This window comes from Diospyros lotus, chromosome 4, assembly GCF_014633365.1.
Source record: "Diospyros lotus cultivar Yz01 chromosome 4, ASM1463336v1, whole genome shotgun sequence".
NCBI lineage: Eukaryota > Viridiplantae > Streptophyta > Magnoliopsida > Ericales > Ebenaceae > Diospyros > Diospyros lotus.
The window spans coordinates 13,376,331-13,388,807 of NC_068341.1; the positions used below are offsets into that span (position 1 = coordinate 13,376,331).

At 39.4% G+C, this 12,477-nt stretch overlaps 1 protein-coding gene across 1 annotated transcript in view; it reads left to right on the forward strand.

The window, feature by feature from the left end:
* Nucleotides 1-1,514: 1,514 nt before the first annotated feature.
* LOC127799136 (transcription initiation factor IIA subunit 2) overlaps nucleotides 1,515-12,477 on the forward strand; it is a 31,645-nt gene continuing 20,682 nt past the window's right edge. Inside the window, exons 1-3 of the mRNA XM_052332883.1 lie at nucleotides 1,515-1,613; nucleotides 1,697-1,847; nucleotides 1,940-1,990. Coding sequence (XP_052188843.1) covers nucleotides 1,719-1,847; nucleotides 1,940-1,990 — 180 coding nt within the window. The 5' untranslated portion in view covers nucleotides 1,515-1,613; nucleotides 1,697-1,718. The remainder of the gene's footprint in view (nucleotides 1,614-1,696; nucleotides 1,848-1,939; nucleotides 1,991-12,477) is intronic.

The window sequence follows — 12,477 nt, forward strand, 5'->3', positions numbered from 1 at the left end:
CTAACCCTGTTTTGGGATACCCGAGATGAGCAGGCACGACTCCCGAGAATCCCGATCAAGTTGGAGCGGGTCTTGCGGTTCGGCCCAGATTTCCTGGGCTCCGCTCCGGAGTGTTGACTTGTCACGTGTCGGTCTCTCCGGTGATCCACGTGGCAGGTGTGACTATTAGCGCGTATGGATATTCTAGTAATTTTAGGTAATGCCACATCAAAAATCTATCATACACTGCTGAATAACATCAAATGATTGGTGAATTGCAAAATTGATTTTCGTATCTCAGAAAAAAAAATGAATAAAATAAAGCACCAAATAAAAATTTGAAAACCCAACTTCTCGAACCCTAGGATTCAAAAATACATGCGTTTCTCAAATTCTGGAATTCAAAAAATCCACTAATACATATAATATTTACATGCACACTAATTCGAAAAACTAGAAATTCTCTGGAGTTTCCAACTTCCCAAACCCTTACAAACACACACTAATACATACAAGATTTAGATTTACTTGTGTGTGATGTTATTTTTTTGAGTAGTTGTTATTTTCTTTGTCAAACTCTTATCAGTTCGCCGTCAACATTTGTGTGTAGTAATCCATGGCTAACTTCGACTTGCTGATATTCTGAGAGAAAATAGCTGAGTAATGATGGATGTGAAATAAGAGGAATAAGCGACCTTGAGGAGAAAATAGTTTTTTAATTTTCGATGGCGAGTATGAAATAATAAGTAATTGCGATGGATGGCAGATGAGAGGAAATTATAGAGTTTGGCCAGTAGAAGAAAGTGCGATGTCAGGTGGTTGCTTAACGTGGGTGGTTGAGCATTGAAAATGAAGAGTAAAATTGAATTTTTACTTCAAACTATTTTAGGTATATTGAAAAGTGACTATAGAGAGTAAAATCGTGACTACTAAAATAGTTCATAATACTAGATTCATAGAATTATAAACATTTTTAAGAAATTAATAATACTTATTCATAAATTATTAACTATTATTTGAAGTGCTTATATTTTTTAAAAAATAGTTCATAATTTATAAATAAATAATTTTAATTCATTAAAAATATTTATAATTTTATGCATATTAAAATTTAGTTAAAAAATTAATGTGAAATAAGAAGCTCACGTATAATTTGAGTGTTTTTTAATTGGACTTTTAGGTTAATATCACCTCTGCTATCTAACACTAAAGGCGTGTTTGATTGCATTACTTAAAATTTAATTTTAGGTAATATTACCTAGAAAACAAAAATCATCTCACCCTCTTAGAAAAATGAATTCTACGAAAAGAAGATTTAAATAGTTATACCATATATATTTTTTTATAAAAAATTAAGAATATTTAATTATTTTTTATAAAAAATATATAATAATTACATATATTTTCTATGAGAAATACGAGACACTCTAACAATAACAGAAACGGAATTGTGCAATTTACGACCCGGGGCATATTCGTCATTCAAAATATTCTATTTGGTCGCCCCATATATAAGGTCACAGCTACAAAAATTAGGGTATAAAAAGCCCCAATTTCTCTCCCTCTCTTTCTCGCTCTGCTTCTTCAGGCCTTTCCTCGCGAAAGCGAGCCGATAGCAAGGCTTCCAATCCGATGTACAGTTTCTTTCTTTTAAAGGTTTTATTTGTTGTTATTTTGCGTTTGTTTTTGAAGTTCTGATTCACACCGATTTTTGCAGATCTCGGCGATAAAGGAGAGGAATGGCAACGTTTGAACTGTACCGTAGGTCCACAATTGGCATGTGCTTGACTGAAACCTTGGACGAGATGGTGTCGACCGGAGTTCTCAGTCCCGAACTCGCGATCCAAGTCCTTGTTCAGTTCGACAAGGTAATGTGACGATCTATGATTCTATATTCATGTGCTTGGGATCGCGTCCCTGACTTTGTCTGATGAATATGCGTATTTATATCGGATTTCAGTCGATGACCGAAGCCCTGGAAACGCAGGTCAAGAGCAAGGTGACTATTAAGGTAAGAGTTCGTTGATGAACTTTTTTTTTTTTCTGTATTTCCTGTCAGCTGGGTCATCGGTTAACCTTTTGACATATTTCTTGAAGGTTTTCTTGTTGTTCGAGAATAAACTTAGAAGCTAGAGGTTTTTCAAAATTTAAAACTATTTACAAAAAAGTTTTATAAATTAAAACCTCAATTGGACTTATTCCCAAACTAAAACTTTTGGTCACATCAAACTCTCCTTCATGTTCAAGGCAGCAACGTCTCAAGAAAATATCATTTAGTCAAAAGACATAAACCACTAATGCGTTTTAATATTTTTTTAATAAACCCATATGCATTAAGGTGGTTTATGCACTTCAGTCGCAAAGTGCATAAGGTTGTCTAAAGTGCATAAACCATTTGCACTTTTCCCAAAAAGTTCATAGACCCCCTCTGCAATTTTGCACTTCAGAAATATCTTACCGCCTTTGCTTCTTTGCACTTCTGCCAAGTGAAGTGCAAAAAGGCAAAGGCAGTTTGCGCATGCATGACCGCATTTTTAGTTTTGCACAAGTGGTTTCTGTGCCTAAATTTAGAGGTTTAAAAAATAAAAGTAAACTTAGAGAGGATTTGCATGAAGTAGAAACCGCTTTTGTGGGTTTCCGCAAAAGGCAGAAACACTAAAATGGTTTCTTCTAAAATATTAAAACCGCATTAGTGGTTTGCGCCCTTTTGACCAAATGGTATTTTTCTGAGATTTCTTTTTGCTGATTTAAACAAAGAGATGGATTTGTTGTGATTGAGAGTTTTATTTTGGGAATAAGTTTGCCTTGGATTTTAGTTTGTAAAATTTTATAAATAGTTTTGTGAAGTTTAGGAAATAAACCTAGCTTTTAATATGTATAAAACCACTTAATTAAATCCATCGACTATACACCTATATATATATACAAATATAATGGGCCATGGGCTCTATCATAGGATTAACCCTAGACTATAACCATATAACTCAACACTCCCCCTCAAGTTGGAGCATATATATCATATGCGCCAAGCTTGCTATAAATATGCTCAATTCGAGAATCCCTGAAAGACTTAGTAAAGGTCATTGGAATTGACAAAATCTGTGGTAATATAGCTAGATAAAATATTCTCTTGAATGAAGTGACAATCTATCTCGATATGTTTGGTCCTCTCATGAAAGACTGGATTGGAAGCAATATGTAATGTAGCTTGATTGTCGCAAATTAATCTCATCTGTGATATCTCCCCAAACTTGAGCTCCTGAAGCAATTGTTTTAACCAGATAAATTCACACGTTGCCAAGGCCATAGCACGATATTCTGCTTCGGCACTCGACCTAGCAACAACCTCCTGCTTCTTACTTTTCCAAGATACTAGGTTTCCTCCAACTAGAACACAATATCCTGAAGTAGACCGTCTGTCAGAAGGAGAACCTGCCCAATCAGCATCAGAATATCCGACTACTCGAGTATGACCTCTGTCTTCATACAATAGTCCTCTACCTGGAGCTCCCTTAATATACCTGAGAATCCGGACTACCGCATCCCAGTGGCTATCACAAGGAGACTGTAAAAACTGACTGACAACACTGACTGAGAAAGAAATATCTGGGTGAGTGATAGTGAGATAATTAAGTTTTTCAATTAGCCTGCGGTATCTTCCAGGATCAGCAAGAGGCTTCCCCTGTCCTGGTAAGAGCTTTACATTAGGATCCATAAGAGAATCTATAGGTTTATAATCAAGCATTCCAGTTTCTTCCAGAATGTCTTAACACATACTTCCGTTGAGAGATAACAATACCAGAACTGGACTGAGCAACTTCTATGCCAAGAAAGTATTTAAGTAACCCCAAGTCCTTAGTCTGAAAATAATGGAAAAGATGTTTCTTCAACTGAATAATACCATCCTGATCATCACTGGTAATAATAATATCATCCACATAGACAACCAAATATATACACCTCCTTTGTGATGTGTGTTTATAAAAAATCGAATGATCAGACTCACTACGAGTCATACCAAAGTCTTGAATGACTGTATTGAAACAACCAAACCAGGCTCGAGGAGACTGCTTCAACCCATATAGTGAGCGACGGAGTTTACAAATCTGCCCAGACTCCCCCTGAGCAACAAACCCAGGAGGTTGCTCCATTTAAATCTCCTCCTGGAGCTCACCATGTAAGAAGGCATTCTTAATGTCCAGTTGATACAATAGCCAGTGGCGCATAGCTGCTATAGAGAGAAACAAACGCACAGATGACATCTTAGCAACAGGGGAAAAAGTGTTACCATAATCAATGCCATAAACTTGAGTATACCCTTTGGCAACCAAATGAGCCTTGAGGCGATCAACCTGCCTATCAGGACCCACCTTGACAGTATAGATCCACTAACAGCCGACAAGAGATTTCCTCGGGGGTAAAGGAACCAAATCCCAAGTGCCATTGGAATGCAAAGCAATCATCTCATCCACCATTGCTTGTTGCCACCCCGGATCAGAAAGTGCCTCACTAACAGTCTTAGGTACTGAAACAGAGGATAAGGAAGACACAAAAGCACAAAAGGGAGACGAGAGACGGTGATAGCTAAGAAAATTATAAATGAGGTGAGGATTGTGAGAAGAACGGGTACATTTCCGAAGAGCAATAGGAAGCAAATCCTTAGAAGGCAAGACCGTGGCAGGTGGAGAGACTGGAGCAGGATGTGAGGCAGTAGGAGTTGCTGAAGTAGTAGGAGATGCGGGAGAAGGCGTAGGAGCAACATCTCCACCGGGAGGAGACCGAGGCTGATGACGCCGATGATAAACCTGCAATGGGGTAGAAGAAGGAACAGGGAGAATAGGAGCAGGAGGACTCGCGGGAAGAGGGATGGCCTCAGAAATGGGTTCACACTCGGAATGAGACGAAGAGTAGAAATGAGACGACTCAAAGAAGGTAACATCCGCCGAAAGAAAATAGCGGCGAGTGTCAGGAGAATAACACCGATAACCCTTCTGAAGGCGAGAGTAACCACGAAAAATGCACTTGATGGACCGAGCAGACAATTTATTAAGACTGGGAGACAAATTATGGACAAAACAGATGCAACCAAAGACACGTGGAGAAAGAATATATAATGGTTGATCAGGAAACAAGAGAGAGTGAGGAATCTGGTGCTGAAGAACCAATGAGGGCATCTTGTTAATGAGATAGCAAGCAGCAAGGACAGCTTCAGCCCAAAAGCGAAAAGGGACATGATGATGTAGAATAAGAGTGCGAGCAGTTTCAATCAAATGTTTGTTTTTACGCTCAACAACTCCATTCTGCTGTGGTGTATATGCACAAGACGACTGATGCAAGATCCTCTGAGAAGACATAAAGGTAGTAAAGGGAATAGAAAAATACTCAGGGGCATTGTCACTGCACAATACTTGGACAGAGGTATGAAATTGCGTTTTGATTTCAGCACAAAAAGATTCAAAAATTGAGAATAACTCAGAACGATTTTTCATTAAATATAACCATGTACAACGAGAATAATCGTCGATAAATGTTATAAAATATTGAAAACCCAAAACAGACACGACACGACTAGGACCCCAGACATTAGAATGAACTAAAGCAAACAGGGACACAGCCCAATTATTGACATGCTTTGGAAAAGAAGTGCGAGACTGTTTTCCAAGTTGACAAGACTCATAATGAAAAGATGACAAACTAGATAAACTGAGGATCATCTTCTGAAACTTAGCCAAACTAGGATGTCCCAAACGATTGTGGAGAAGAGCAGGAGACTCAGTCACCGAGCAAGCAATAGGCAATGCAGGAAGGTTGAGATGATAGAGACTCTACGACTCACATCCGACGCCAATCATCTGTCCTGTACTGCGATCTTGGATAGTAACAGAATGATCATCGAAGGTGATAGAACAATTTAAGACACGCGTAAGTTTACTAACAGAGACAAGATTAAAGGGACAGTAAGGAAGATAAATGACAGAATCTAAAGGCAGAGAAGGTAAGGGTTTGGCAGTGCCAATAGCTTTAGCAATTGCTTTGGAACCATTGGCTAATGTTACAGAAGGTAAAGAAATAGAATTAATAAAATGAGAGAATAAATGGGGATTATCAGAGATATGGTTAGAAGCACCTGAGTCCAGGACCCATGGTCCCAAAGAGAATGACTGAGCGAGACAGGCAATGGAATCACCAGAGTGGGCGACAGAAGCAACTGTGGATGAGGTTTGCTGGGACGTCTTATACTTGAGATACTCATCATAGTCAGCCCCAGTGAGAAGGACAGATTACGGTGGATGACCATAAAAGGAATCAGATCAAGAACCATTATCATGAGCAACATTAACACGAGGAGGGCAGCCATGCAACTTATAACACTGTTCCTTAGTATGCCCCCACTTGTGACAATAGTTACACTTGGGGCATTCGCCCCGATTACCACTATCTCTGCCCTGGTCGCCACTACTCTAAACCTGAGAAGCCATGACTGAATGATCACTTGCAGAAGAGGGAGGCATCGTAGGAACAGATGAAACCCGAAGAAGACGAGAATACACGTCATCCATAGTAAGTACAGTGGGACTAGCAAGAATCTGATCACGAACAAGAGCAAACTCAGGACCAATGGTAGCAAGAGTACACACCATGAAGAACTTATCCCGCTGAGCTAGATCCTCTGCAACAGTCTTACCAGCAGGTAACAAGGAGTTAAATTCAGCTTTAATAGAGGCCATCCGACCAAGAAAATCAGGAAAAGTCAAACCCTGTTGTCGTAAACTGAGCAGATTAGACACAACTGAATACAGGCGTTGAATGTCATTAGTGTATAATGCCTTGGCTTGAGCCCATAATTCACAGCACGTGGTATAGTTAGTATAGATCGGATGAAGAGAGGGATCAATTGACTGCCATAGGAGACTGCACAACAGAGTATCAGCTCTCTGTCACTCAGGTTTGTTTGTGGTCACATTCTCGGCCTTGGTAGTTAGATGATCCTGTAAGCCTTGACCCATACACCATAGTTCAACCGCCTTAGACCAAGAGATATAATTGGAACTACCCATCAACTTCTCGGTAGCTGGAGAGGAAGACAAAATACCAGAAAAGGAGCCAGATTTACTAGTACCAGCCATGTTGGATAAAAGGGAACCCTACAAGATCAACAGATTTGAAACCAAAGGGTTAAATAAACCAAAAAATAAAGGGTGGATGATCCAGCACAGAGAACAGGTACGCTGGAGTGACGGCAAATGGCAGATGCCGGTGACCGGCGGTACCGGATGGTGACGAAACCACCTGGGCTAGGATGGACTGAAGGAGGCGAGTCCAATGGTGAAGACGGCGTTGCGATCGGAGCATTGGTGAGAGAGATCGAAGCAAAAATGTCTCTGTGAACAGTGCGAGAGAGGCGGCGCGTGGCGGCGGCAACGGCGACGATCCTCCTGGGGGTCAACAGATCGGAGGCTGGCGAATGCAACGGTGGCGGCGGTGTGTGTGATCGGTGGCCGGGTGGTGAAGACCCATAGCTGACCAGTAGTGCGTGCGATAGAAACACAGTGGGTGGTGACGGCGGTGGCACGGCAGGCTGCGGCAATCGGTGGCGACGCGACCGACGGTGTTCGTCGGTGATGTGGGCGGCGACAACAGTGGCGGCGGCTAGGGTTTGTATGGTGGCTGCTAGGATTTGTATTAAAAACTAGGGTTCGTATTTTGGCTCTGATACCATGTGAAGCTTAGGAAATAAACCTAGCTTTTAATATATATAAAACCACTTAATTAAATCCATAGACTATAGACCTATATATATATATACAAATACAATGGGCATGGGCCATGGACTCTATCATAGGATTAACCCTAGACTATAATCATATAACTCAATAGTTTTAAATAAAAAAATCTCAAAAGCTATTTTGAGACTTCAGAACAAATGTTTTGTCAAGGAAAGTGAACCTGAAATATATATCTAACCTAAATTTCCTTTCTTCTTCTATCAACTCATAAGGCAAAATTGTGTTGACTTGTTTTAGTTTACTGGATGCTGATTACAGGCTGTGTTGGTTTAATCATTCTTTTACTTGGTTTCATTTTGTTATGCGTTTGCATCGAGTCTAGCCCTTGAAGAATCAGTGGAGTCCAATTTATATTCAAGTGACAGACTAGTTAGTTAGGGTTTGTCTAACGGTAACTTGTATATAAGGGTATATTAGGTATTGTAATGTCTTTTATATTCCTTGTATGGTCCGCCCCAAATGTCTATAAATATAAGGCAGGGGGCAGTCTCTTGAGGTATCATTCTGTGATTATACGAGTGCTTGTGATTGAGAGGGAAGTCTAGAGAGAAAGATAGCCTTTGTAATCTTTTTTTTTTCATTTGTACTCGTGAAGGATTGTTGTGTACTGTTTGATTTCAAGATTCATAGTGGATTGCTCTCGGGATCAAGAGGCTGGATGTAGGATCATCTTTGAATGATTTGAACCAGGATATATTACGGTGTCTTCATGTGGTTTGCATATCTTTTATCTGCCATTTAATTCTGTTCTTGTATTTGTTTCTGTTTTGGTTCAATACCGTGTGTGTGTGTGTGTGTGTGATTGGATTTGGCTTAGATTAAAACAATCCCCTAGGCAATGGTATAAGAAATTCGACATATTCATGTTAAACCAAGGGTTCAAGAGAAGTGCATTTGATTGCTATGTTTATCTTAAGCATATTTTTGCTAAGATCTCTAAGAAGCGAGAGCTTCAGGATCGAACACAAGAAAACCGAGATGAAAAATACCTCGAGCAAATTGATATTATGAAAATAGAAAGATACAATCGCTGATTACAAAAGACTTAGAATGTCCTTATATACAAAATGAAAGACAAAAGCAACTGCCTAACAGAAAACAACATGAGTTAACAAATAACAGAATTTTAAATAAGAAACAAATACAAGAAGCAATAGAAACTACTCTTCCACATTCCCCCTCAAATCAAGCTCCCTTGGTAACACTGAGTTTGTCAAACCATCTGCAGTTGTTGTAGACAACAGTTGTATTTTAGAACTAGCACAATCAGCAGACTGAGTAGAACTTATAGGTGACTGCTGAAGACGTAGCTTATTACTCAAAAACAGAAACCGATCTTTTGACAAACCCTTTGTAAAGATGTCAGCCACTTGACGAAGAGTAGGAGCATATCGAACTTCAACATCTCTGTTTTCAATTTTCTCACGAACAAAGTGCACATCAATCTCAATGTGCTTTGTTCTAGAATGGAAAACAGGATTCTCGGCCATACTCTTGGCTGCCAAGTTATCACACCACAAAATATGAGTCTTCTCACAAGGATACCCCAGCTCTAACAACAGAGATTTCAACCATAAAATCTCTGTAACGCCTTGAGCCACTGCTCGGTATTCAGCTTCTCCTACTGACCGAGCTACCACCGATTGCTTCTTAGAGGCCTAGACCAGTAAATTACAGCCAAGAAACACACACAATCCACTAGTAGACTTGCGAATCACCTTACACCCATCATGATCCGCATCTGTAAAAACAGTGAGAGACATATCTTGAGGAGAAGGTGTAAATATCAATCCTAGATGAAGAGTACCCTTAAGATACCTCAATAATCGTTTGCAAGCCTGCCAGTGTTGAATTTTAGGGGCTGACAAAAATTGGCTCAGCTTATTTACTGTAAATGCAATATCTGGCCGAGTGTAAGTCAGATATTGTAAAGAGCCTATTATAGTTCGATAAAATGAAGGTTCAGAAAAGAGATCACCATCATCAGTCAAAGACAAACCCGAAGTTATAGGTGTTGACAAGATTTACAGTTAACCATATTCGCTTTCTTCAACAAATCCATAGCATACTTGGACTGTGTAAGATAAAGACCAGTGGAGTTTCTATATACTTCAAATCCAAGAAAGTAATTAACAGATCCAAGAGTTTTAAGAGCAAAATTCTTGTCCAAATCATGAATACACTTATGAAGAGCCAAAGAATCCGAACCAGTCACCAAAATGTCATCAACATAGACTAGAACAAACAACACATAACTAGAAATCTTTTTAATGAAAAGAGAGGCATCATAAACTGCCTTCTTAAAACCCCACTGCTGTAATGCTCCCTTTAGTTTATTATACCAAGCCCGAGGAGCTTGCTGCAAACCATATAAGGATTTGTTTAATCTACGAACATGAGTAGGAAACTCAGAGCTTACAAATCCTTCTGGTTGCTTCATAAAACCTGCCTCATCAAGATCACCATTCAGAAAAGCATTATTGACATCAACTTGCTGAATGTCCCAACCAAAATTGACTGCCAAAGAGAATAAAACCCGAATGGTGGGAGCCTTAACCACTGGACTGAAGGTCTCACTATAATCAACACCAGGATTTTGAAGAAAACCTTTCGCAACCAGCCGAGCTTTATGTTTTAAAACAAAATCATTAGAATTATATTTCACCTTGAACACCCATTTGCAATCAATCAGATTCATATCAGAAGAAAACGAAACCAAACTCCACGTTTGATTACGTTGAAGAGCAATGTATTCTTCATTCATAGCTCTAACCACTTAGGATCTAAGAAAGCCTCTTGAACTGAGTTTGGTTCTGAGGTACTGACTAAAGCATATGGAGTGGAAGCAAAAAGATGTTTGGCTTTGGACCGGGTAATCATAGGATGAATAGAAGGAGTGGGAGCAGGTTTAGAAATCAATGATTTAGAATGACCGGATAGAATAACAAGTGAAGTTCGTCTCAAACACTCAGAAGATTGAGGTGAGGATTGAGCTGAAAGATTATTAGGTATGGGAGATGGAACAGTAGAGGACAAAGGAGAGGATTGTGCTGCTTGAGAAGATAAGGAGGGTAAGAAACTAATTGGAGAAGATGGAAGATTGTGAAGTGTTGCAGTAGATGGACCAGGACAATCAGTAGAAACAGAAGACATAGGAGAACAACTTGAAGAAGAAGTTCACAACTGAGAATAAGGAAATTCTTCAGAATTAAACTTGACATGACGAGAAATGTAAACTCTTCTTGAGGGATGTAGACACTTGAAACCAGCATGCACATGGCTATATCCTAGAAATACACATTTGGTAGAATGAAATTGGAATTTGTGCTTGTTATAGGGTTGAAGAAATGGAAAACAAGCACAACCAAATAGTTGTAATTTCATATAATCAGGATCTTTACAATAAAGGACTAAAAATGGTGACTAACATTTTAATGTAGAGGCTGGTAGAAGATTAATAATATGAACAGCAATAGTAAATGCTTCTACCCAAAACTTTATGGGCATGAGCTAATAAGGTAAGACCCATTTCAGCTATGTGGCGATGTTTACGTTCAGCCACACCGTTCTGTTGATGTGTACAAGGACAAGTAAATCTAGGTTGAATGCCACAATCAGTCAAATAAGGTATGAAAGCTTTGAACTCACCACCATTATCAATATGAAAGGCCTTGAGTTTGGTATTATACTGAAGTTCAACAAACTTATGAAAGGTTTTGAAAATGGCTAAGGCATCGCACTTTAATTTCAAAGGATATAACCATGTGTATCTAGTGAATGCATCGACAAAAACAATATAATATCTAAATCCCTCATTAGAAAGCACTGGTGCTGGTCCCCAAAGATCAGAATAGACAAGTTTGAGATGAGTTTTAACTGTAATCATGCAATCATCAAAAGGAAGTTGATGCATTTTGCCTATTTTGCAAGAATCACAAAAAGATATATTTGAACTTGAACAAGGAAGACCAATTTTATTCAACACAAGTCGAAGTACATGTAAAGAAGGATGTCCTAATTTGGCATGCCACTGCTAACAAACTTTAGAAACATATGAAACAACAGGAAAGGAAGACTCAGTAGACAAAACTAGTCTTTTACATTTATTTGAAGAAAGACAATCTTCAGGCGAAGAATTAACTTGAATCCTTCTTGACAAGGAAGCTGCTGGTATACTTGACTTGAAAACAGACTTAGACACTGATGTAGAATAGGTAGAACTGGGAGCTGAAACAAACTGATATAATCCATGTAAGCACCCCCGCCCGGATATCCCCAACCACCAGGACTACCTGAACGAGAGCGCCTACGGGAGGAGAAAAAGAATGAACACAAGACCAAAACCACCCTGGCATGCATACTCAAAAATGAGAGCAACGGAAGCAAAGCTAAACACATGCATGCACTACGGGAACACTACTAGCACAGCGGTCACATGATAAATAAATAAACACAAACACTTGTGCCAACATACACGAGACTCGAGGGATGACCTGGCACAGTAAAAATAATAGAGTAAATCCTACTCAGACATCAGAGTTGACAGGGACAAACAGGACTGCCTGTACACCATACCGACTCTGCCGCTAGAAGCTGACTCCCTTGTCCGGACCCATGCTGCCACTACTTGGAATGATGGAAAGCAAGGTGAGTCGAGAGACTCAGGAAGCATAAGAAAAGAAAGGCTGAATAAATCCAATAAACTCTTCCC